The sequence below is a fragment of the Phyllobates terribilis genome, unplaced genomic scaffold, assembly GCF_046119375.1.
Source record: "Phyllobates terribilis strain yellow unplaced genomic scaffold, ASM4611937v1 Scaffold_2__4_contigs__length_985480577, whole genome shotgun sequence".
Classification (NCBI taxonomy): Eukaryota; Metazoa; Chordata; class Amphibia; order Anura; family Dendrobatidae; genus Phyllobates; species Phyllobates terribilis.
The window spans coordinates 451211103-451238468 of NW_027362762.1; the positions used below are offsets into that span (position 1 = coordinate 451211103).

At 42.6% G+C, this 27366-nt stretch overlaps 1 protein-coding gene across 4 annotated transcripts in view; it reads right to left on the reverse strand.

The window, feature by feature from the left end:
* DHX40 (DEAH-box helicase 40) overlaps positions 1-27366 on the reverse strand; it is a 141296-nt gene that overhangs the window by 30390 nt on the left and 83540 nt on the right. For all 4 annotated transcript variants that reach the window (XM_073665596.1, XM_073665597.1, XM_073665598.1 and 1 more), the window contains one exon: positions 3676-3790. In XM_073665596.1, coding sequence (XP_073521697.1) covers positions 3676-3790 — 115 coding nt within the window. The remainder of the gene's footprint in view (positions 1-3675; positions 3791-27366) is intronic.

The following is a 27366-nucleotide window of genomic DNA, read 5'->3' on the forward strand; positions in this document are numbered from 1 at the left end:
TGAGGGCCTCAGTAATCCCCTCCGATGTAGACAGTTCAGCACTGACACCACTAGATCGGAGTAGATTCCAGGATCCTCATACTCACTGCTGTCTAGTCGCCTCTACAGGCTTTTTATTATTTTTCTTATGCAATTGCTCATGTTTTTAATAGAGCAAACATCACAAGTCAAAAATGATTTTTTTACACTGTTATATAATTTATGGATATCTGCAAAATAATTTTTTTCCTGATTAATGAAACTTACATTTTTATTGTCGCTTTATGTAATATAAAGAATTCCCCTTATCAGTGATTGTTCAGTTTTGCCAGAATGTGACTCTTCCCATTTGTCCACACTCCTGTCCGTAGCACCAACATTGTGAAGAGTGTGAGGAGCTCCACGGGGAGAGGCGTAAAAGAGCGCCCCCGACAGTCACCATAATGTTCAACACAGAAGTGACAAATTATTACAGGAATGTCCGGGGTCACTGGAGAACACTGCCATTATCATTTACGCCACTTTTGTGCTGTACATTCTGATGATTCTGTCGGCTGCTTCGTCACTGGCTGAGATTTGTGGACATACAGGAAAATTTCAATTCTATCAAAACTGAACAATCAGAGCTGTGTGTAATTTTTTTATATTACAAAATGCAATAATAAAAACCTCACTTTATTAATTTAAAAAAAATTCAAAGGGGATATCCAGGACTTTATGGAAAACAAAAAATGTGCCTAAGCACTAACAGGCAGGTAATTGCTACTTACCTGTCTGTTGTGCCCGGTGCCGTTCTTCCCCGGCACAGAGCAGTCACAGACCGTTCCTGTCGGGGATTCAGCTGCCTCTGCTGACGGGGCAGAGCGTGATGTCTGACTCATTCTGATTGATAGCCTTCTCCCCCAGTTAGACAGTGGGAATCCAGCTGTCAATCAGAATGACGTCCTCAGTCTCGCCCTGTCAACGCAGTGGAGCGGAAAAGAAGCCTCCGCTCTGTCGACGTGACGTCAGCACAGGCAGCTGAACGACAGGAATGGATATCCCCTTTAATGAAGGGTGAGAGGGAGAAAGCTCGGTCACTTTGTGCATTTTTTTAATTAATTAATAAAGTGAGGTTTTTTATTATCGCTTTCTGTAATATAAAAAATTACACACAGCTTTGATTATTCAGTTTTGATAGAATTAAAATTTTCCTGTATGTCCACAAGTCTCAGCCAGTGACGGAGCAGCCGACAGAATCATCAGAATGTACACCACAAAAGTGGCGTAAATGATAACAGTTCTCCAGTGAAAAAGAACCACCTGTAATCTCATTCATTCTGGGCCTCGTTACATCCCCGCACTGCATTAACTGCACTGCATTAACAGCATTATAGCCACTTCTATAAGGAACCATCTAGATAGGAGATGATTATTTGAGGACCTCGTTTTAGCCTCCACTGTAGGCGGCTCACTAGTGAGGTGAGTAGAACGGAGGTGATTTTTTGAGGACCTGGAAGTAGCCTCCACTCTAGAAGATTTCATTAATCAAGAAAACATTTTTTTTTTTTACCAAATCCATGAAATATATAACAGTGTAAAAATACATAAATTATATAACAGTGTAAAAAATATCATTTTTGACTTGTGTTGTTTGCTCCATTAAAAACATGAGCAATTGCGTAAAAAAGCATCAGAAAAACAATAAAAAGCCAGTAGAGGCAACTAGACAGCAGTGAGGATGAACTGTCTACATCGAAGGGGATTTTTTGAGGCCCTAACTGCAGCAACTCCGATCTAGTCTCCTCAGCAGTGAAGCGTCTAGATCGGAGGCTAAAGTGAGGAGCACAAAAAATCACCTCCAATCTAGACACAACGGGAGCAATATTCAAATACATGGGCGGCGCCAGCAGTGACTGAATGCGGGGCTGCCCATGACTGAATGAGAGAATCACGCCCCTATGACTGAATACGAGCAGGTAGGAAATAGTGTAAATAAAAGTGATAAAATCATTACGTTACCACCGATTTTTATGAAAAAGCTAGTTAGTGATGCACATTGCAAATTGCATCACTAACAAAGCAATGGGGGCAGTGTAGATAGCAACTAGGAAGTGGCAGGGTTCCTTTAAATCAAGTTTTATGTTAAATGTATTTTTTTCTCATATAGCTATTAAAAAATAGTAAAAAAAAATCTTGCAATTTTCATATTAGACAATAGGCTTAATTTGAGATTCTTACTTCCTGTTGGGCATAGACATTAGCAGCAGTGGACTGACTGAGAACCTATTGGTTTATATAGAAGCCTTCTGAGCTTCTAATCTGAACATGCTCTAATGAGGACAAAGGTTATTGTGATAGGAGGGGCAGACGGTGAGCTATAATATCACCTAGATGGATCCTTTGTTATCTATTGAATATAGAGGTGTTACCTTTCATTGATCCTTTCTGAGATGATAATGCCAGTTGAAAATATTCTGTACAAAACAGGAAGTCAGTCTTGTATAACTTAAAGCGCACCTGTCAGCAGGATTGTGCTTAGTAAACCACATACACTGTCAGGTGGGCACCATTACACTGAGTAAAATGATAGCTTTGTTGATGAAATCCATCCAGTGGTTCTTTTATAATCTTTATTTTCAGTTCTACCATAATGATATGCATGTGTTCTGGGGCGGAACTGTAGGGAGGGGTTGTAACTGGTGCTCTCAATATGTATGCCTATCTCTGGCCTCTGACAGGTCACCTTGCTGTCAGTGACCTGCCAACTATTTTAAATATTGCCTTTGTAATTTCTCTGCCAATGTGAAATTTACACACAATCCTGCTGCCAATCCTGCTTTAAAGGAGAGTGTAAAAATTGAAGATTTCAGTTATTTTTTCTTCTTCAATTTTCCAATTGCAATCTATATAAAAAAATATATTTTTTTAAATATACATTTAACATAGAAACTTGATTTAATCAATATATAATTTTCTGATGACACATCCCTTTAAGATCAAACAAGGATGCCAAAATATAGAGGAGCTGTTAAAAAAACCCAAAACATTACAGTAAACATGACTTAAAATGTTATAGGGAGTCTATAAAATCCTTTCCAATCGTAGCCCAATAATAGCGCTGGGTAGTGGACTGAAATAGATGTACAAATATATTTTTGTTTTCTCTGCAATTAGGCATCTCTTTCCTATACAGTCACAAACTTTTTCACATATGCAAATGAGGTTACAAGAGCCCAGTGGACATTCCCAAGGAAAGATGTGGTAGATATAACATAAGTTCAGGCAATGCTACATCTGGACAAGCAAGTGCTGACAATCAGTACACCAAGGATGCACCAAAGCCCCTTTTTTGCATTTGAATTAAGAGTAATTTATCCAAGCACTCTACTACCAAAATATACAGCGCTAGTGTAATTTTTATAGAGGCCAAGTCCCCTATATCACATAAATGCATTTCGGAGGTGACAGACTCACATTATTTACTAACCCTGATCTGACACACTCCTTTTAATACAAACTATACATTAACAATGTGCTCATACATGTTTTCTGTTTATTAAAATGCACCTGTCACCAATTTTTAGCTTGTCATCAATGTCAGTTTATTAACTTGTGGACATAAATAACATTTAGGACAACTGCAATATAATCTAGTATAGCAGAATATATTTATTTTATGACCCAATACTGGTGACAGACGCTCTTTAAACTTACCTAGACTTGCAATGTTCAAAAATCAAAAAAAGAGTGGCAAAGTCATTGTTTCCCCCAGCCATTTCAGATATTGTTTTGTGACTTTCTTCAACTTCCTTTTGTTTCTGAGTCACTGCTAAAATAAACAGATTTTTTTTTTATAATACAACATAATATATAACATTATAACATTAACATTACATAGAACAAGGACCTATTGCAGAAGACTAAATAATTAGAAGATTACAAACATTATGGTGTAACACAAAAACATGGACTCTAGCAGGCTATTATTGAAGTCACATTTCCAGTTTGTCACCATTGCTCTGGACACTAGTGGGAAAACAAGTGATGGAAATGATTTTTCCTAGAGAGAATTACTTTGTATTCGTGAATGTACCAACGGTTAGGATAATAAATAGAAATCATGGGCCCCATCGCAAAATACAAATTGAGCCCCCTCCCTCCTTCCAATAAATAAATATTTTTTATTATATATATATATATATATATATATATATATATATATATATATATATATATATATATATATATATATATATATACAGTACAGACCAAAAGTTTGGACACACCTTCTCATTTAAAGATTTTTCTGTATTTTCATGACTATGAAAATTGTACATTCACACTTAAGGCATCAAAACTATGAATTAACACATGTGGAATTATATACTTAACAAAAGAGTGTGAAACAACTGAAAATATGTCTTATATTCTAGGTTCTTCAAAGTAGCCACCTTTTGCTTTGATGCTTTGACTGCTTTGCACACTCTTGGCATTCTCTTGATGAGCTTCAAGAGGGAGTCACCGGAAATGGTCTTCCAACAATCTTGAAGGAGTTCCCAGAGATGCTTAGCACTTGTTGACCCTTTTGCCTTCACTCTGCGGTCCAGCTCACCCCAAACCATCTCGATAAGGTTCAGGTCTGGTGACTATGGAGGCCAGGTCATCTGGCATAGCACCCCATCACTCTCCCTCTTGGTCAAATAGCCCTTACACAGCCTGGAGGTGTGTTTGGGGTCATTGTCCTGTTGAAAAATAAATGATGGTCCAACTAAACGCAAACCGGATGGAATAGCATGCCGCTGCAAGATGCTGTGGCAGCCATGCTGGTTCAGTATGCCTTCAATTTTGAATAAATCCCCAACAGTGTCACCAGCAAAGCACCCCCACACCATCACACCTCCTCCTCCATGCTTCACGGTGGAAACTAGGCATGTAGAGTCCATCCGTTCACCTTTTCTGCATCGCACAAAGACACTTTGGTTGGAACCAAAGATCTCAAATTTGGACTCATGAGACCAAAGCACAGATTTCCACTAGTCTAATGTCCATTCCTTGTGTTCTTTAGCCCAAACAAGTCTCTTCTGCTTGTTGCCTCTCCTTAGCAGTGGTTTCTTAGCAGTTATTTTACCATGAAGGCCTGCTGCACAAAGTCTCATCTTAACAGTGGTTGTAGAGATGTGTCTGCTGCTAGAACTCTGTGTGCCATTGACCTGGTCTCTAATCTGAGCTGCTGTTAACCTGCGATTTCTGAGGCTGGTGACTCGGATAAACTTATCCTCAGAAGCAGAGGTGACTCTTGGTCTTCCTTTCCTGGGGCGGTTCTCATGTGAGCCAGTTTCTTTGTAGCGCTTGATGGTTTTTGCAACTGCACTTGGGGACACTTTCAAAGTTTGCCCAATTTTTCGGACTGACTGACCTTCATTTCTTAAAGTAATGATAGCCACTCATTTTTCTTTACTTAGCTGCTTTTTTATTGTCATAATACAAATTCTAACAGTCTATTCAGTAGGACTATCAGCTGTATATCCACCTGACTTCTGCACAACACAACTGATGGTCCCAACCCCATTTATAAGGCAAGAAATCCCACTTATTAAACCTGACAGGGCACACCTGTGAAGTGAAAACCATTTCCGGTGACTACCTCTTGAAGCTCATCAAGAGAATGCCAAGAGTGTGCAAAGCAGTCATCAAAGCAAAAGGTGGCTACTTTGAAGAACCTAGAATATAAGACATATTTTCAGTTGTTTCACACTTTTTTTGTATATAATTCCACATGTGTTAATTCATAGTTTTGATGCCTTCAGTGTGAATGTTCAATTTTCAAAGTCATGACAATACAGAAAAATCTTTAGGTAGTCACCGGAAATGGTTTTCACTTCACAGGTGTGCCCTGTCAGGTTTAATAAGTGGGATTTCTAGCCTTATAAATGGGGTTGGGACCATTAGTTGTGTTGTGCAGAAGTCAGGTGGATACACAGCTGATAGTCCTACTGAATAGACTGTTAGCTGCTTTTTTCTTGCCATAATACAAATTCTAAGTAAAGAAAAACAAGTGGCCATCATTACTTTAAGAAATGAAGGTCAGTCAGTGCGAAATATTGGGAACACTTTGAAAGTATCCCCAAGTGCAGTTGCAAAAACCATCAAGCGCAACAAAGAAACTGGCTCACATGAGGACCGCCCCAGGAAAGGAAGACCAAGAGTCACCTCTGCTTCTGAGGATAAGTTTATCCGAGTCACCAGCCTCAGAAATCACAGGTTAACAGCAGCTCAGATTAGAGACCAGGTCAATGCCACACAGAGTTCTAGCAGCAGACACATCTCTTCAACAACTGTTAAGAGGAGACTTTGTGCAGCAGGCCTTCATGGTAAAATAGCTGCTAGGAAACCACTGCTAAGGACAGGCAACAAGCAGAAGAGACTTGTTTGGGCTAAAGAAAACAAGGAATGGACATTAGACCAGTGGAAATCTGTGCTTTGGTCTGATGAGTCCAAATTTGAGATCTTTGGTTCCAACCACTGTGTCTTTGTGCGACGCAGAAAAGGTGAACGGATGGACTCTACATGCCTGGTTCCCACCGTGAAGCATGGAGGAGGAGGTGTGATGATGTGGGGGTGCTTTGCTGGTGACACTGTTGGGGATTTATTCAAAATTGAAGGCATACTAAACCAGCATGGCTACCACAGCATATTGGACCATCATTTATTTTTCAACAGGACAATGACCCCAAACACACCTCCAGGCTGTGTAAGGGCTGTTTGACCAAGAAGGAGAGTGATGGGGTGCTACGCCAGATGACCTGGCCTCCACAGTCACCAGACCTGAACCCAATCGAGATGGTTTGGGGTGAGCTGGACCGCAGAGTGAAGGCAAAAGGGCCAACAAGTGCTAAGCATCTCTGGGAACTCCTTCAAGATTGCTGGAAGACCATTTCCGGTGACTACCTCTTGAAGCTCATCAAGAGAATGCCAAGAGTGTGCAAAGCAGTCATCAAAGCAAAAGGTGCCTACTTTGAAGAACCTAGAATACAAGACATATTTTCAGTTGTTTCACACTTTTTTGTTAAGTATATAATTACACATGTGTTAATTCATAGTTTTGATGCCTTCAGTTTGAATGTACAATTTTCAAAGTCATGAAAATACAGAAAAATCTTTAAATGAGAAGGTGTGTCCAAACTTTTGGTCTGTACTGTATATATATATATATATATATATATATATATATATATATATATATATACACATACATACATATACACTGTATATTAGGTGGATTAGGTGGGGTCAAGGTGCAGTCACAGGAGGGCGTAGCTCTCATCATTGAACATTCAATTCACAGGCAACAGCTCTGGTGGACATAAGTGAAGTCAGCATGCCAATTGCACGCTCCCTCAAAACTTGCGACATCTGGGGCATTGTGCTGTGTGATAAAACTGCACATTTCACAGTGGCCTTTTATTGTGGCCAGCCAGCCTAAGCCACACCTATGCAATAATCATGCTGTCTAATCAGTATCTTGGTATTCCACACCTGTGAGGTGGATAGATTATATCAGCAAAGGAGTATTGCTCACTAACACAGATTTAGACACATTTGTGAACAATATTTGAGAGAAAAAGGCATTTTGTGTACATAGAAAAAGTCTTAGATCTTTTGAGTTCAGCTCATGAAAAATGGGAGCAAAAACAAAAGCGTTGCGTTTATATTTTTGTTCGGTGTATGTTCATAGCCTACAAGAACTGGTAAAGAGAAATTAACTAACAAATGCAATTATTTGTACAGCTAGAAAAGAACAAATAAAGTATATTGAGCCACTAGTCTTTAATTTTTAACAGAGCTATGCAAGTGCTTGTTTTTGCACAACTAAAAAGTTGCATACAACTACATACATACTAAGGAACAAAACTTGGCCTTCATATCTCGGATTCAGGTGATCAGAACACCAGTCAACATACCGTGCCTATCACCCAAGTGCCTACTCAAATAAACATGAAAAAGACTAGAGGAATAAAGAGTATATATGGCATAAGAAAGATTTTTATTTATAATTAATTAAAATGCGTACATCAACAATCATAAAATGTTAAGTTTCCAAATTACAATCAAGGTAAGATAAGGTGCAAAGTGTTATAGAGGCCATTGCCTCACCCCAATACAAGATCCCCTGTGGTCTCCGTAGGTCCAGCCCACAGTTGCAGTATGTAATATAGAGTAATGTGCATAAATGCTACGTCACATCAATTAAATAGATCCTACTTACCACTAGGTATAGTGGGGGAGTATAAGGGGGGCAGCAATGAATGGTATCCCGGCACAGTTGAGGCCCCGACGCGCGTTTCGCCGCTGGAGCACTGGCTTTCTCAAGAGATGTGTGTGTGATTAGGTAGCAGGACCTTATAAGTACCTCCCCAAAAGATCACATGACACGATCCCGGTCACGTGATTGGGAGGTAACCTGGCAATGGATGCTCAACGGCGCATGTGGCAGGTCCCGTGATCCCACGGCACGAGCGCCAGCCGTCACCCGGTGACGCACATCCAGAAGCACGAACGCGCATACCAGAAGTGCGAGGCCGAGAGGAAAGACAGCTGAGCGCGGGCCAGGTACCCAGGGAACCATGGCGCATGCGCACCGCACCAAATGTTATAAGGTGGCTAGATATTAAATAAAGCAAGTAGAATAATTCCAATATGTGTAAGGAGGGAGCCAGTGGTGTCCCCACACCTCCAATCTAGTGATCAATCTGAATAGCAATGTTCATGACAATACATATCAAAAAGGAGATGCAATTCCAAATATTGGGAAGACAACACTGGTACACAAATAACAAACAATTTCCAAAGCCAATAGATGAAATGGTCCATCAAGCTCCCCCCTATAATGAAGATAATTCAAAGACTAGGATCACGTCCCACTCCGATACTAATGAAAAAGAAGGAAAAAAGGGGAAAATTAGATAATGAATAATAAAAACAAATTAAAAACAAAAGCAGAACAAGCCGGGATTTACGTTGAACGGGCAAATACGGAGGTTGGACCAGAGCAAGAGAGGTTCATAGAAAGGAAGCGAAACCCAAAGTCTCATTCAGACCCCGCGGAGCCATGGTGCCCAGGCTAACAATCCATTTGGTCTCCATGTGGGCCAGAACCCTTCCCCAGTCACCTCCACGGGATCCCAAATGTAGAATATCAATTCCACGTATCTTCAAAGATTTAGGGTCACAATTATGATATAGTCGAAAGTGGCGTGGGAGGGTCCTTAGCTCACGGGGGTCGGTCACTGACCTGGCTGCGCCAATGTCGCGAACATGCACCCGCACCCGAAGCTCCCTGGTGGTCAGGCCAACATAAATTAATTGGCACGCACACGTGGCATAGTAAATTACATGTGTCGAGCCGCATGAAATATAATTGCGGATCTGAAACTCACGGGAGCCATCGGATGAGGTGAAGGAGACTGAGCGCACGGCATTGGCGCATGCCAGGCAGCGGCCACATGGATAAAACCCTACCCTGGGTTCACGAGATCCGAATGGGTTGGTTGGAGGGGGGATGTAGTGGCTGGACACCAAAAGATCCCCCAAATTATTGGCTTTGCGAGGGGCCATCAGAGGGTATTCCCCAATACGGTCACGCAGGGAGGGCTCCGCACCGAGAACTCCACAATGTTTGGAGAGGATCCGCCGCATCGCCTCCCACTCGTGATTGAAGGTGGAGATGTAGCGAATCCTCCCCACATCCTTCTTCCTATCCATGGGGGCGGGGTATAACAGGTGATTACGTGGGGTCCCCCGTGCCCTTCTATAGCCACGGTCGATGCACCTATTGCTGTATCCCCGGTTTTTAAAGCGGTTGGTAGGTCGGCCGCCTGTCTCTCAAATTGAAAGTCAGAGGAGCAGATCCACCTCATCCTTAGGAACTGACCGACCGGGACGGCCCTAATAGTTGGAATATAATGCGCAGAGGAGGCATGAACCAGGGATTTGACAGCCGTAGATTTACGAAAAACATCTGTCTGGATACGGCCAGTTGTATCGACCTCCAGACTGATGTCCAAAAATGACATTCTTTGGTGATGGTATGTGTGTGTCAACTTAATGCCCCATTTATTTAGGTTCAGCCTGCTCATGAATTCCTCGAGCTCCTCCACTGTACCCTGCCACAGAAAAAAGATATCATCTATATACCTGAGCCACATCACGACACGGTCCGCGCCATGCTCCAAATATGAAAGGGAGGCATTACGGCAGCTAAGAGATACGAATACGTATTCAAAACTGTCATTTAATCCGACCACCTCTTTCTCCGCCACACTCCAGGGAATCCTAGCTCGAGCCTGTGATCAATGTATCATTGACAAGAGAACTGTGGAGGCGTTGACTGTACGCTTCCCTCGAACAGCTGCTTTCTACCTTCTTCCTAAAATCCACAAGGACGCCCTCTGCCCCCCGGGACGTCCGATTGTGTCTGGTTTGGGGGGGTTTAAATGGACCAATTTGTACATATATTGATAATCATCTTCATCCACTTGTGGAAACATTACGCTCATATACCAAAGACACGTCGGACGTCCTTAGGCGGGTAGACGGCGTCCTTGTGGATGATAATACCCTGATGGTCACGGCCGATGTGGAGAGCCTATACACATGCATTAAACATGAACTCAGTCTGGCGGCGGTCCGCCTCTTCCTTGGGGGCTCTGACCTGGATGGCCTTTCTTGCGACTTTCTCCTAGAGCTCCTTCACTTTGTCCTTTATCATAATTATTTTCTTTTAACCCCTTAATAACATCTGACGTACTAATACGCGTCTGTGCCCTGGGACTTAAGAGCCAGACCCGTATTAGTACGTCAGGCTGTGCGGGCGCGATCGCCGCCGGGTGTCAGCTGATTGTCACAGCTGACACCCGATACTATGTGCAGGGAGCGGTCCTGCACCGCTCCCAGCACATTAACCCCCGCGATGCTGCGATCGAAGTCGATCGCAGCATTGCGGGGGCAAGGGGAGGTAATCGCAGATACTCACCTCCTCTTCCGGCTTCCAGCGCTGTCTGCAAAGGCTTCCCGGGTGTTGCCATGACGACCCGATGTCGTCATGACAACATCCGGGTCACCAGACAGCAGGAAGATTGTTTGGACATGCGCAGTGCATCTCCAAACAATCTTCTCCCTGTCCGGCGCTGACAGCCAGCATGGCACAGGGATGGTGCTGCATTCCTGTGCCATGCAGGCGATCAGAGAAAAAAAAGTGAAAGTCCCAGAGTGGGACAAAGTAATAAACTATATAAGCTTCCAGAAAGTGAAAAAAAAAAAAAATTGCAAAAATATAAAAAAAAAATTAAAAAAATAATCCACCAAAAATAAAAATAATATTTATTCATGGATACATTATATTATAAAAAAAAACAAAGAAAACAATAAAAGTACACATATTTGGTATCGCCGCGTCCGGAACTACCTGACCTATAAAACTGTCCCACTAGTTAACCCCTTCAGTGAACACGGTAAAAAAAAAAAAAAAAACGAAGCAAAAAACAATGCTTTAACACCATACCGCCAAACAAAAAATGGAATAACACGCGATCAAAAAGACAAATATAAATAAAAATGGTACCGCTGAAAACGTAATCTCATCCCGCAAAAAACAAGCCGCCATACAGCTCCATCATCCGAAAAATAAAAAAGATATAGCTCTCAGAATAAAGCGATGCTAAAAAATATTATTTTCTAGAAAATTGCTTTCATTATGTAAAAGTGCAAAACATATAAAAACGATATAAATGTGGTACCGCTGTAAACGTACTGACCCGAAGAATAAAGCTACCTTATCAATTTTACCACACGCGGAACAGAATAAAAAAAAAAATAAAAAAAAACACAATTCCTGAATTGTTGGTTTTTGTTTATTCAGCCTCCCAAAAATCGGAATAGAAAGTGATCAAAAAATGTCACGTGCCTGAAAATGGCACCAATAACAACGTCAAGTCATCCCGCAAAAAACGAGCCATCACATGACTGTCTGCCAAAATCTGGAAAAATTAAAGCTCTCAAAATATGGCGATGTAAAAACTAGATTTTACAAAAAATGCGTCTTTTAGTGTGTGACAGCTGTCAGTCATAAAAACCCCATATGATTCTGGTATTGCTGTAATCACACCGACCCGAAGAATAAAGTCGTCTAATCACTTATACCGCACAAGGAACGGCGTCAAAAATAAACTCTTGGGTTAGGATTGGGCTAGGGTTAGGGCTGGGTTTGGGGCTAGGGTTGTGCTAGGGCTAGGGTTGTGCTACGGTTAGGGTTGTGCTACGGTTAGGGTTGTGCTACGGTTAGGGCTGTGCTACGGTTAGGGCTGTGGTTAGGGCTGGGGTTGGGATTTTTTTCAAAAGTAAGAAAAAAAGATGACGATATGGCGACTAGTGTTGAGAGCAAGTGCTCGCTACTTGAGTTTGCATCGGGTGCTCTGGTATGCATTGAGTATCGTGGGTATTTGAGTGACATGCTCGAGTCTCTGCCCCATATGCTTCACAAATTGATTCGTAAAAATGAATAAATGAAAAAAAAAAAAAACACTTTTTCATTTTTACGAATCAATTTGTGAAGCACCTAGGGGGTTCCAAGTGCTCACTATGCATCTAGATAGGTGCCTTGGGGGGTCTAGTTTCCAAAATGGGGTCACTTGTGGGGGAGCTCCAATGTTTGGGCACACAGGGGCTCTCCAAACACAACATGGCGTCCGCTAATTATTCAAGCAAATTTTACAATCAAAAAGTCAAATGGCGCTCCTTCCCTTCCGAGACCTGCCGTGCGCCCAGTGTTTTTTCCCCAAATATTGGGTATCTGCGTGCCCAGGGGAAATTGCACAAAAAATTTTGGGGTCCATTTTTTCTTGTTACCCCTGTGAAAATAAAAAAAATTGGGTCTAAAGTAACATTTTTGTGAAAAAAGTTAAATGTTCATTTTTTTCTTCCACATTCCAAAAATTCCTGTGAAGCACCTGAATGGTTAATAAACTTATTGAATGTGGTTTTGAGCACCTTCAGGGGTGCAGTTTTTAGAATGGTATCACTTTTGGGTATTTTCTGTCATAAAGACCTCTCAAATTGACTTCAAATGTGATGTGGTCCCTAAAAAAATGGTTTTGTAAATTTTGTTGGAAAAATGAGAAATCGCTGGTCAACTTTTAACCGTTATAGCTCCCTAACAAAAAAAAATTTTGGTTCCAAAATTGTGCTGATGTAAAGTAGACATGTGGGAAATGTTATTTATTAACTCTTTTGTGTGACATAGCTCTCTGATTTAAGGGCACAAAAATTCAAATTTTGAAAATTGCAAAATGTTCAAAATTTTCGCCAAATTTCCGTTTTTTTTTCACAAATAAACGCAAGTGATATCGTAGAAATTTTACCACAATCATGAAGTACAATATGTCATGAAAAAACAAACAATCTCAGAATCAGGGGGATCCGTTGAAGCGTTCCAGAGTAATTACCTCATATAGAGACAGTGGTCAGAATTGTAAAAATTGGCCTGGTCATTAACGTGCAAACCACCCTCGGGGCTTAAGGATGTGGTTTACCAGTAGAGAAACGGCACGGCTATGGGCGCGGCCTGTGCGCCCACGTATGCCAATCTCTTCCTGGGTGCATGGGAGAGGGAAATTTTTGGCGACGGGGGCGTGCGCTGCGCGGACCGTGTCGTGATGTGGCTCAGATATATACAGTACAGACCAAAAGTTTGGACACACCTTCTCATTTAAAGATTTTTCTGTATTTTCATGACTATGAAAATTGTACATTCACACTGAAGGCATCAAAACTATGAATTAACACATGTGGAATTATATACTTAACAAAAAAGTGTGAAACAACTGAAAATATGTCTTATATTCTAGGTTCTTCAAAGTAGCCACCTTTTGCTTTGATGACTGCTTTGCACACTCTTGCCATTCTCTTGATGAGCTTCAAGAGGTAGTCACCGGAAATGGTTTTCACTTCACAGGTGTGCCCTGTCAGGTTTAATAAGTGGGATTTCTTGCCTTATAAATGGGGTTAGGACCATCAGTTGTGTTGTGCAGAAGTCTGGTGGATACACAGCTGATAGTCCTACTGAATAGACTGTTAGAATTTGTATTATGGCAAGAAAAAAGCAGCTAAGTAAAGAAAAACAAGTGGCCATCATTACTTTAAGAAATGAAGGTCAGTCAGTGCTAAAAATTGGGCAAACTTTGAAAGTGTCCCCAAGTCCAGTTGCAAAAACCATCAAGCGCTACAAAGAAACTGGCTCACATGAGGACCGCCCCAGGAAAGGAAGACCAAGAGTCACCTCTGCTTCTGAGGATAAGTTTATCTGAGTCATCAGCCTCAGAAATCGCAGGTTAACAGCAGCTCAGATTAGAGACCAGGTCAATGCCACACAGAGTTCTAGCAGCAGACACATCTCTACAACAACTGTTAAGAGGAGACTTTGTGCAGCAGGTCTTCATGGTAAAATACCTGCTAGGAAACCACTGCTAAGGACAGGCAACAAACAGAAGAGACTTGTTTGGGCTAAAGAACACAAGGAATGGACATTAGACCAGTGGAAATCTGTGCTTTGGTCTGATGAGTCCAAATTTGAGATATTTGGTTCCAACCACCATGTCTTTGTGTGACACAAAAAAGGTGAACGGATGGACTCTACATGCCTGGTTCCCACCGTGAAGCATGGAGGAGGAGGTGTGATGGTGTGGGGGTGCTTTGCTTGTGACACTGTTGGGGATTTATTCAAAATTGAAGGCATACTGAACCAGCATGGCTACCACAGCATCTTGCAGCAGCATGCTATTCTATCCGGTTTGCGTGTAGTTGGACCATCATTTATTTTTCAACAGGACAATGACCCCAAACACACCTCCAGGCTGTGTAAGGGCTATTTGACCAAGAAGGAGAGTGATGGGGTGCTACGCCAGATGACCTGGCCTCCACAGTCACCAGACCTGAATCCAATCGAGATGGTTTGGGGTGAGCTGGACTGCAGAGAGAAGGCAAAAGGGCCAACAAGTGCTAAGCATCTCTGGGAACTCCTTCAAGATTGTTGGAAGACCATTTCCGGTGACTACCTCTTGAAGCTCATCAAGAGAATGCCAAGAGTGTGCAAAGCAGTCATCAAAGCAAAAGGTGGCTACTTTGAAGAACCTAGAATATAAGACATACTTTCAGTTGTTTCACACTTTTTTGTTAAGTATATAATTCCACATGTGTTAATTCATAGTTTTGATGCCTTCAGTGTGAATGTACAATTTTCATAGTCATGAAAATATGGAAAAATCTTTAAATGAGAAGGTGTGTCCAAACTTTTGGTCTGTACTGTATATACCTGAGCCACATCACGACACTGTCCGCGCAGCGCACACCCCGTCGCCAAAAATCTCCCTCTCCCATGCACCCAGGAAGAGATTGGCATACGTGGGCGCACAGGCCGCGCCCATAGCCGTGCCGCGTCTCTACAGGTAAACCACATCCTTAAAAAGAAAATAATCATGATAAAGGACAAAGTGAAGGAGCTCAAGGAGAAAGTCGCAAGAAGGGCCATCCAGGTCAGAGCCCCCAAGGAAGAGGCGGACCGCCGCCAGACTGAGTTCATGTTTAATGCATGTGTATAGGCTCTCCACATCGGCCGTGACCATCAGGGTATTATCATCCACAAGGACGCAGTCTACCCGCCTAAGGACGTCCGACGTGTCTTTGGTATATGAGGGTAATGTTTCCACAAGTGGACGAAGATGATTATCAATATATGTACAAATTGGTCCATTTAAACCCCCCCAAACCAGACACAATCGGACGTCCCGGGGGGCAGAGGGCGTCCTTGTGGATTTTAGGAAGAAGGTAGAAAGCAGCTGTTCGAGGGAAGCGTACAGTCAACGGCTCCACAGTTCTCTTGTCAATGATACATTGATCACAGGCTCGAGCTAGGATTCCCTGGAGTGTGGCGGAGAAAGAGGTGGTCGGATTAAATGACAGTTTTGAATACGTATTCGTATCTCTTAGCTGCCGTAATGCCTCCCTTTCATATTTGGAGCATGGCGCGGACCGTGTCGTGACGTGGCTCAGGTATATAGATGATATCTTTTTTCTGTGGCAGGGTACAGTGGAGGAGCTCGAGTTATTCATGAGCAGGCTGAACCTAAATAAATGGGGCATTAAGTTGACACACACATACCATCACCAAAGAATGTCATTTTTGGACATCAGTCTGGAGGTCGATACAACTGGCCGTATCCAGACAGATGTTTTTCGTAAATCTACGGCTGTCAACTCCCTGGTTCATGCCTCCTCTGCGCATTATATTCCAACTATTAGGGCCGTCCCGGTCGGTCAGTTCCTAAGGATGAGGTGGATCTGCTCCTCTGACTTTCAATTTGAGAGACAGGCGGCCGACCTACCAACCGCTTTAAAAACCGGGGATACAGCAATAGGTGCATCGACCGTGGCTATAGAAGGGCACGGGGGACCCCACGTAATCACCTGTTTTACCCCGCCCCCATGAATAGGAAGAAGGATGTGGGGAGGATTCGCTACATCTCCACCTTCAATCACGAGTGGGAGGCGATGCGGCGGATCCTCTCCAATCATTGGGGAGTTCTCGGTGCGGAGCCCTCCCTGCGTGACTGTATTGGGGAATACCCTCTGATGACCCCTCGCAAAGCCAATAATTTGGGGGATCTTTTGGTGTCCAGCCACTACATCCCCCCTCCAACCAACCCATTCGGATCTCGTGAACCCAGGGTAGGGTTTTATCCATGTGGCCGCTGCCTGGCATGCGCCAATGCCGTGCGCTCAGTCTCCTTCACCTCATCCGATGGCTCCCGTGAGTTTCAGATCCGCAGTTATATTTCATGCGGCTCGACACATGTAATTTACTATGCCACGTGTGCGTGCCAATTAATTTATGTTGGCCTGACCACCAGGGAGCTTCGGGTGCGGGTGCATGTTCGCTACATTGGCGCAGCCAGGTCAGTGACCGACCCCCGTGAGCTAAGGACCCTCCCACGCCACTTTCGACTATATCATAATTGTGACCCTAAATCTTTGAAGATACGTGGAATTGATATTCTACATTTGGGATCCCGTGGAGGTGACTGGGGAAGGGTTCTGGCCCACATGGAGACCAAATGGATTGTTAGCCTGGGCACCATGGCTCCGCGGGGTCTGAATGAGACTTTGGGTTTCGCTTCCTTTCTATGAACCTCTCTTGCTCTGGTCCAACCTCCATATTTGCCCGTTCAACGTAAATCCCGGCTTGTTCTGCTTTTGTTTTTAATTTGTTTTTATTATTCATTATCTAATTTTCCCCTTTTTTCCTTCTTTTTCATTAGTATCGGAGTGGGACGTGATCCTAGTCTTTGAATTATCTTCATTATAGGGGGGAGCTTGATGGACCATTTCATCTATTGGCTTTGGAAATTGTTTGTTATTTGTGTACCAGTGTTGTCTTCCAAATATTTGGAATTGCATCTCCTTTTTGATATGTATTGTCATGAACATTGCTATTCAGATTGATCACTAGATTGGAGGTGTGGGGACACCACTGGCTCCCTCCTTACACATATTGGAATTATTCTACTTGCTTTATTTAATATCTAGCCACCTTATAACATTTGGTGCGGTGCACATGCGCCATGGTTCCCTGGGTACCTGGCCCGCGCTCAGCTGTCTTTCCTCTCGGCCTCGAACTTCCGGTATGCGCGTTCGTGCTTCCGGATGTGCGTCACCGGGTGACGGCTGGCGCTCGTGCCGTGGGATCCCGGGACCTGCCACATGCGCCGTTGAGCATCCATTGCCAGGTTACCTCCCAATCACGTGACCGGGATCGTGTCATGTGATCTTTTGGGGAGGTACTTATAAGGTCCTGCTACCTAATCACACACACATCTCTTGAGAAAGCCAGTGCTCCAGCGGCGAAACGCGCGTCGGGGCCTCATCTGTGCCGGGATACCATTCATTGCTGCCCCCCTTATACTCCCCCACTATACCTAGTGGTAAGTAGGATCTATTTAATTGATGTGACGTAGCATTTATGCACATTACTCTATATTACATACTGCAACTGTGGGCTGGACCTACGGAGACCACAGGGGATCTTGTATTGGGGTGAGGCAATGGCCTCTATAACACTTTGCACCTTATCTTACCTTGATTGTAATTTGGAAACTTAACATTTTATGATTGTTGATGTACGCATTTTAATTATAAATAAAAATCTTTCTTATGCCATATATACTCGTTATTCCTCTAGTCTTTTACATACATACTAACAAGAATTTGCTGGTACCATGTTGGGATAAAAATGACTTTTTGATCATTCACTATATGCGAGATGGGATGAACAAAAAAAAGAAATTCCAGCTTTGTTTTTTATATATATTCTTCATGGCTTTCACTTTGCGGGGTAAATAAACAATAAGTATTTTAGTATGAGTTGTTACAGACATAGCAATGCCAAATATGAACGTTTTTAGGGAGGTTTATTTTAGAGAAAAAAACTTCTTTTTTTTATGTGTTTTTCTTTTATAATTTTTTTGCAATTCCAATATTTATTAAGACCACAAAGGGACTTCAATATGTGATCCTTTAACCACAGTGTAAGTGTTGCAGATGCATCAATGGGCTAACATAGAGAGGGATTAAACTGCTAGGATCAAAGTAAGCTGCTATGTTCCCAGCACAGGCAACAGGAGCTTTCTTGTATATTACAGCTTACTCCCGCTGGGGATGACCTGGGCATAACTCCTGTGCTCGCACCATTCCTGGAAATTATAGTACATCCTGACGTGGGAACCTCCTCCATTTTTTTTACAGCAAGAATGACACTGCAGACCGCACTATTCCGGACATCAAAAATACCTAAGAGAAACTTGATAGAAACCCCACGGCCCCATCATCTATTCAGAATTCTAGGGTTTTCTAGGTCTTAAACAAGGACTTAACCTTTGGTAAGGATCAATGTTTGATTGGTAGGAGTACAATTAGTGGAATTGTTTATGCAGGTTCTGTTCCGTTCATAGGTGTAACTGTGTAATTGCTTATTAGTCTCATTTACTTGAAAACAACAGCGATAGGTAACGGCAGCCTATGAAGACATATAGAAATATAGAGCTCATGGACAATAAATAATGCAAAGGTGTACATGCTCAATGGGATTGCCAAAAACAGTCAAGTACAGCAATCAGCTTTGTCAAGCAGTGCCACAGATAAGGAATGGAGCAGAGGTTGAGTATGCGCATCTCCATTCAATTCAAGATGGGGCTACAGAGCCCCGATTACTGGGCGTCTCAGCAATTGAAAACTCAGCGAACAGCTAGGTTATCCGTCATCCTTTGGATAGGGAATAACTTGTGATTTTGGAAATAACCCACTAAATGTAATTTAAAGATTTCACCAAAAATTGTACCTATGCCTTTACTTCTGTATGTGTATGCCCTTAGATTTCCTTTCCTTAATGCAGTTTGCTGTCTGTGCTTACAAAGCTTTAGCGACAATACTCAAGTCGTCACTTCCTATACCTGTTTCTGAATAATAAAGAAGTGATCCAGTGATTCAGCTTAGTGACTCTCCAATTTTACTCAGTAGTTTTAAGACTCACCAGTGATTCACTGCAGCTTAGATTCCTGTTAAATCTTCGGTAAAACGTAAACTCCCTTTTGACAATAAAAGACTACATAAAAAGTTTAATAACTTTGTAACTACTTTCCTTTGCTTATTGTTTTTGAACTTTTTTGTTGTTTTTTGGCACAATTTACACCCACGTGTCTGCTAAACTCAGAATGCAGTTTTTCTCTACTCCTCAGCCAATAAGTAGCTGTAAACATGTAACGGTCATCCGAGCCACTAATGTAATTAAAATCTGCAATATACCACGGTAACCAATAGAAAACAAAACATTTCATATGTAATAAGCTTGTAACAATAGTAAGGCTATGTTCACATAACATTTTAAACTACGTTCAGTGGCTCCGTCGGGGCTTACGTCCAAATCCCAGCAAAACAGGATTTATGAGTACGTGCTAACGAGGCCACTGGCTATAATGATGCAGACGGCGTCACAGTGTGCCCTGTTGTGCATCATGTTCAGTTGTGTATGCCTATTGGAGGCGGACAGCAATTCATAGTAGACTATGCCTTGCTGCCAGCCTCAAGTAGGCGTATACGTTTTGCAGGGCTTTGGACGTAAACCCTGACGGTGCCACTGACTGTTAGGGTAAAATGGGATTTCATGAAAATTGCAAAAAAAAAAAAAAAACTTCGCACTCTCCGGTCCTATTAAAATCTAACATTTTTATTCAAAACATCATATTAAAACTGGCTGCAGGGGAGAGTGAAGCACATGGGACGGATGACGGCCGTTTCACGCCTGTTTGAGCTTCAACAGGTCCTGGAAACAAGATTTCAACCCAGCCTAATGCTTTGTGCAAAAGTGGACCTTTCCTTCAACCCTTCCTACAAAATTATGTTTCATTAACCCCTCCACCCCTCCCCCTTTCCCAAGTCTGTTTTCACCTTCCTGACCTGGCCAATTTTACAATTCTGCCCAGTGTTACTGTAAGCGGTAATAACTCTGGAACGCTTCAGCATATCCTAGTGATTCTGAGAGTGTTTGTTTGTGACACATTGTACTTTAGTATTTAGTGGTAAATTCAGGTCGATATTTTTTGCGTTTAATTGTGAAAATATTAGCAAAAAGTTTGAAAATTTCAAACTTTTAATTTTGATGCCCTTAAACCAGATCGTTATATCACACAAAATAGTTAATAAATAACATTTACTACATGTGTACTTTACATCAGCATCATTTTTTAAACTTTTTTTTTTGTTAGGAAGATAGAAGAGTTAAATGTTTATCAGCAATTTCTCATTTTTACAACAAAATTTACAAAACCAATTTTTGTAGGGACCACATCATATTTGAAGTGAGTTTGACGGGCCTATATACAAAACAGAAAATACCCATATTAAAAACTGCACCCCTCAAAGTGCTCAAAACCGAATTCAAGAATTTTATTAACTCTTCAAGTGATTCACAGGAATAAAAGCGATGTGGAAGAAAAAAAATTTACATTTATTTTTTTCCCACAAAAATGTTGCTTTAGCCCCAAATTTTGCATTTTCACAAGGGAAATAGGAGATAATGGACCATACAAATTGTTGTGCAATTTCTCCTGAGTATGCAGATACCCCATACGTGGTAGAAAACTACTGGTAGGGCACACAGCAGGGCTTGGAAGGGAAGAGGCACCATTTGACTTTGGGAACACAAAATTGGCTGGAATCGTTAGAGGATGCCATGTTGGGTCTAGAGAGCCCCTGATGTGCCTAAACAGTGGAAACCGCCCACAAGTGACCCCATTTGGGAAATTACACCTCAAGTAACTTATGTAGAGGTCTTGTGAGCATCTTGAACACACAGGTACTTCACAGAATTTTATAATGTAGAGCTGTGAAAATGAAAAAATAAATTTTTCCCACAAAAATGTTGTTTTTCTCCAAACATTTTCATTTTCACAAGGGTAACAGGAGAAAATGGACCATACAGTTTGTGTGCAATTTCTCCTGAATACACAAGATACCCCACATGTGGTGGAAAACCACTGTTTGGGCACATGGCAGGAATCGGAAGCGAAGGAATGCCAATTTTGCCTGGAATAGATTGCGGATGCAATGTCACATTTGAAAAGCCCCCAACATGCCAAAACAGCAGAAACCCACACAAGTGACCCAATTTTAGAAACTTCACCTCTTGAGGAATTCATCTATGGGTGTAGTGAGCGTTTGTAACCCTCAGGCGATGTATGACAATAGACTGAGTCAATAGTAAATTACCATTTTTTCCACTAAAATGTTGTCTTGGTCCCAAGTTTTTAATTTTCAAAAGGGGTAATAGGAGAAAATGAAACGTACAACTTGTTACGCAATTTCTCCTGAGTACGCCAATACCCCACATGTGGTCGAAAACTACTTTTGAGACACTGTACATTGGAGTTCAGATTTTGCTACAATGGTTAGAGGGCGCCATGTCACATTGGCAGAACCCCTGAGGTGCCAGGACAGCAGAATTCCCACATAAGTGACCCCATTTTACAAACTACAACTTTCTATGAATTCATCTAAGGGTGCAGTGTTCACTTTGACAGCAAGGGTGTGTCACAGGATTAGCAGAACCCCTGGGGTGCCAGAACAGCAGAACCCCCATAAGTGATCTTATTTTAGAAACTACACCCCTCCAATGAATTCATCTAGGGGTCCAGTGAGCATGTTGACACATGTGCCTCACAGAATTTTATATAATTGAGCAGTAAAGAAACAATAATTACATTTTTACCATAAAAATGTTGTTTTAGCCTCAAATTTTTAATTTTTCTAAGGGCTAATAGGAAAAAATGGACCTCACAGGTTGATGTGCAATTTCTGCTGAGTGCGCGAATACCCTACATGTAATCGGGAAATACTTTTGAGGCACAGTGTAAAACTCAGAAGGGAAGGAGCACCATATTATAGTGCAGATTTTGCCCTTATGGTTTGCGGGGTAACATGTTACATTGGCAGAGCCCGAGGTGCAAAAACAGCAGAATTCCCCCATAAGTAACCCCATTTTACAAACTACACCTCTCAATGAATTCATCTAAGGGTGCAGTGATCATATTGACATCACAGCTGTGTCGCAAAATTTTCTACCACTAGGCAGCGAAGAAAAAATAATTGCATTTTTACCACACAAATTTAGTTTTAGCCCTAGATTTTAAATTTTCACAAGGTGAAGAGGGTGAAAATGGCACCAAAATTTGTCATACAATTTCTGCTGAAAGTGGCAATACCCCATATGTGGCTGTACAGAAATGGATGTTGCTAAGTGAAAATTACAAATCTACCATTGTAGTGTCAGTATATTATGCCTATCTTGTGCTTCTGAAGACATGGACCCACAAATTAAACATGCTCTCATCGCTACAGAAATGCCAAATATGTGGACGCTAAATGTGGCTTAGGCACATTGGGGCTCAGAAGGGAGAGGGGCATTTGGATTTGGGAGCGCAGAATTTGCTGAATTTCTTTTGGGAGGAGCCATTTCACTTTTCCACAGTCTTTGTGCTACCAGTAACATGGAAACCCCCTATATTTCTATTAACAGATAAAGGACCTCACTGGGGACTTGCTTTTTTGTAGATTGAGTTGAAGCGTTTATTGGGAACATTTTACATAACATTTTGAATCACATTTATCATGTGCTCTATGCTGAGCACTTACATCGGGGTTTCCATCTAAATCTCTAACTGACAGGATTCAAATGAAATCTCTGAGGGATCCATTCACTATAATCAGGCAGCAGAGTTACCCTGGATTCCGTCTGGCCTCTATTCATCATTGTCCTTTTAAGAGGTGCTCAAACCTTTGGCCCGACCAGACTTTTAGGCATGCATAAAAAGACGGACACAGCCGGATTATATGCCAGACTGTATCCACAGTGCCTCCATCTGACTCATGATAGGGCATCTCAGGTAGGGGGTTCGGTCTGAATCATGTATTCCAGAGATTTACACGGAAACCCAGGTATAAGCGCTCAGTACAGGCTAAATGTGAGCCGAGCCTTACTGCGATTTTTGGGAGGCAAAATAAACAAATATACAGCAGGTGAAGAATTGATTTTATTTATTTTTTACACTGTTGTGATGTAAGTGATTAGACAACTGTATTCTTCGAGCCGGTGCGATTACAGAGATACCAGATTTGTGTTGTTTTTTATGTGTGGCAGCTATCACAAACTAAAAAAAGATTCTTCTTTTATTTATTTATTTTTTTTGCAAAAACAAGTTTTTGCATCACCATATTTTGAGAGCTATAATTTTTCAATATTGCTGACGACAGTCATGTGAGGGCTTGTTTTTTGCTGGACGAGTTGACATTTTTATTGGTACCATTTTTGGGCACATAACATTTTTTGACAGACTTCTAGAGCGATTTTTGGGAGGCAGAATGAACAAAAAGCCTTAGTTACTTACCGGTAACGGATTTTTCGGAGCCCATGACAGCACCACGTGAGAGAGAGGATCCGCCCATCAAGGACAGGAAACCTACAGGTTAAAAAGGGGCGGCCCTCTCTTTCCGCCTCAGTTTAGTTAACAGAGCATGAGAGTACCGCCAAGGTTAGTTATAACAAAACATAATCACATTAAGTACATTACTTTTCATCAATTTCCCACAAGGGTGCACAAAAAGAAATCAAATCTACAGGAGTGCACAACACCAGTGAAGGGAGGGAATATACGGGTGCTGTCATGGGCTCCGAAAAATCTAAAAAGTAACTAAGGCTTTATTCGGTCGTCCATGACAGCACCACGTGAGAGAATTACAGAGACGAAGGAAATTAGGGAGGGACCACAGCTTGAAGCACCCTTCTCCCGAAAGTGAGATCTGCAGAGCCACCCAGATCCAATCTATAGTGCCTATAGAAAGTAGAGGGAGAAGACCAAGTGGCAGCCTTACAAATCTCCTCAATGGAAAGCCCTGTCTTCTCCGCCCAGGAGGTTGACACCGCTCTGGTAGAATGCGCCCTCAATCCCTCTGGTATCTCTTTATCCCCTGAGGAGTATGCGAGGGAAATGGCCTCCTTGATCCATCTAGCGATTGTAGCCTTTGAGGCCTTACAACCCTTCCTAGCCCCCTGATAGCAAATAAATAGGGACTTATCCTTTCTAAAGCCATGTGATACTTTTAAGTACCTTAGTACGCACCTCCTAACGTCTAAAGTGTGAAGTCTCTCCTCTTTTTGATTTTTGGGCGGAAAGCAAAAAGTTGGGAGAACTATTTCCTGGGTTCTATGGAATAGAGTGGCCACTTTAGGAAGAAAGGCTGGATCAGGTTTTAATATAATCCTATCGTTCAGAATTTGCGTGAATGGAGGGCATATTGAAAGGGCCTGTAGGTCAGTGACTCTCCTGGCTGAAGTTAGGGCTACTAACAGGACCGTCTTTAGGAAAATAATTTTGGGGGAGACTAAATCTAGTGGCTCAAAAGGAGGACTGGTCAAGGCATCTAAGACATAATTCAAATCCCAGGGAGACATCTTTGCTTTGGTAATGGGTCTACACCTAAAGGAAGCTTTTATAAAACGGCCTATCCAATAGTTATCTGCAATATTGGAACAAAATAAAGCTCCCAACGTCGACACCTGTACTTTCAAGGTACTGGTAGTGAGACCTAATTCTAAGCCTCGCTGCAGAAATTCCAGAATTTTCCCAATAGGGGGCCCCTCCTCCACCTTAACTTCTGCAAAGGACAGAAACTTCCTCCAGGTCCTGGCATAAATACGGGTGGTAACAGGTTTTCTGCTAGCCAGGAGAGTATTCACTACATTTGCGGGGAATCCTTTGTTAGTCAATAACACCCTCTCAAATTCCACGCCGTCAAATGCAGACTCGGGGTTGGAGGATGGGAAAGTGGTCCTTGAGTGAGGAGGTCCGGAATCTCCGGAAGAACCCAGGGATCTGATATGGACATCTTCCGGAGACAAGGGAACCACGGTCTTTTGGGCCAAAAGGGACATACGAGTATCACTCTGGCCCGGTCTGCCCTGATCTTTTTTATCACCGCTGGGAGCAGGATCATGGGAGGGAAGGCATATGCCAGAGGAAACCTCCAGGGAACCATAAAGGCGTCCACTGCCAGGGGTCCTTCTCTGGGGTCTAAGGAACAAAAATTTTCCACTTTCCGATTGGCTCTTGTTGCGAATAAGTCCACAGACGGAAGGCCCCACATCTCTACGATTCTGGAGAATATTTGTGTATTTAGGGACCACTCTCCTTCTTTTACAGAAGTACGGCTGAGGAAATCCGCTGTGATGTTTTCCTTGCCTTTTAGATGAGTAGCCGAAAGAGAGAGACAGTGATCTTCGGCTTTCAGCAGAAGTGCGTTCGCTACCCTCATCAAGTTTCTTGAGCGGGTTCCCCCTTGGTGGTTTATGTAAGCTACCGTGACTTGATTGTCCGAGAGTACACGGACATGCTGGTCCTGAAAATATATAAGGAACTCGTTGAACGCATGCTGCACCGCCAGAAGCTCCTTAACATTTGATGACAACTGTTGCTCACTGCTCGACCAGGTTCCCTGCACTAATTTCCCTTCAAAGTAAGCTCCCCAACCTGTAGCACTTGCATCAGTGGACAAGACTGCAGTTGGACTACATTCCCAGGGAACCCCTTTAGCAAGATTGTCTTGTCGTAACCACCAACGAAGGGACCATATGGCACGAGGACCTAGCGTAAACTTACGGTCTAGATGCCCCTCTAAAGCTGCGTTATTGTACAACACATCCCACTGAAAGGCTCTTGAATGCAATTGTGACCAACGAACCGCAGGAAAAGTGGAGGTGAAGGTTCTCAATAGTGACATGGCCTTACGGAGTGACATAGAAGGTTTACGTATACATTGTTCTACCAACTCCCGGATTCTATCAATTTTCTCTTCTGGAAGACAACATAGCTGTTTCCTGGAATCTAATATGACCCCCAGATATTGTTGTACCTTGAGTGGAGATAGTCTAGATTTTTCTTTCTCTTATATGGGCCATAACTTCCGCCATTACTTTAGTAAAAACCCGTGGGGCTATAGCTAAACCGAAGGGGAGTGCAGTGTATTGGAAGTGTTTAACCACCCCGTCTATTTCAATGGCCAGCCTCAAGTATTTCTGGTAATCACTATGAATTGGGATATGGTAATACGCATCTTTGAGATCGAGCACTACCATATAGCAGTGGGGAAAAAGTAACTTTATTATGGATTTTAAAGACTCCATTTTAACCCCTTAATAACATCTGACGTACTAATACGCGTCTGTGCCCTGGGACTTAAGAGCCAGACCCGTATTAGTACGTCATATCTTTAATGCGGCACCGCGGTGACAGCATTAAAGTTACGGTGCCATCCTACCTCCTGGTAGATGGCGTCATCATCCCGGGGGCTGTCGCCGCCCCCCCGCACCAGCGATCGCTGTGATTGGCTGTTCAAATCTGAACAGCCAATCACAGCATTTCTCACTGTTTCCGGCAATGTGATTGCCGGAAACAGTGATCTGCAGCCTAGGATCGGTGCTCCTATGAGCACCGATCCTAGACTGTTGCTAGGACACCCCAGCCCTGGCCCCGGACTGCTATGATCGGTGCGATCGCCGATCACATCGATCGCACCAATCGTAGCGCGACCGCGCGGTGACAGGGCGGTCATGGGGCGGTGACCGGCTTGTGACCTGCCTGTCACCGCCCCATGACTCCCTGTAATGTGACTCAAGCCCCCAGACTGCTGTGATTGGAGCGATCAATGATGACATCGATCGCTCCAATCAGAGTACCTGAATACAGGTGACCAGGC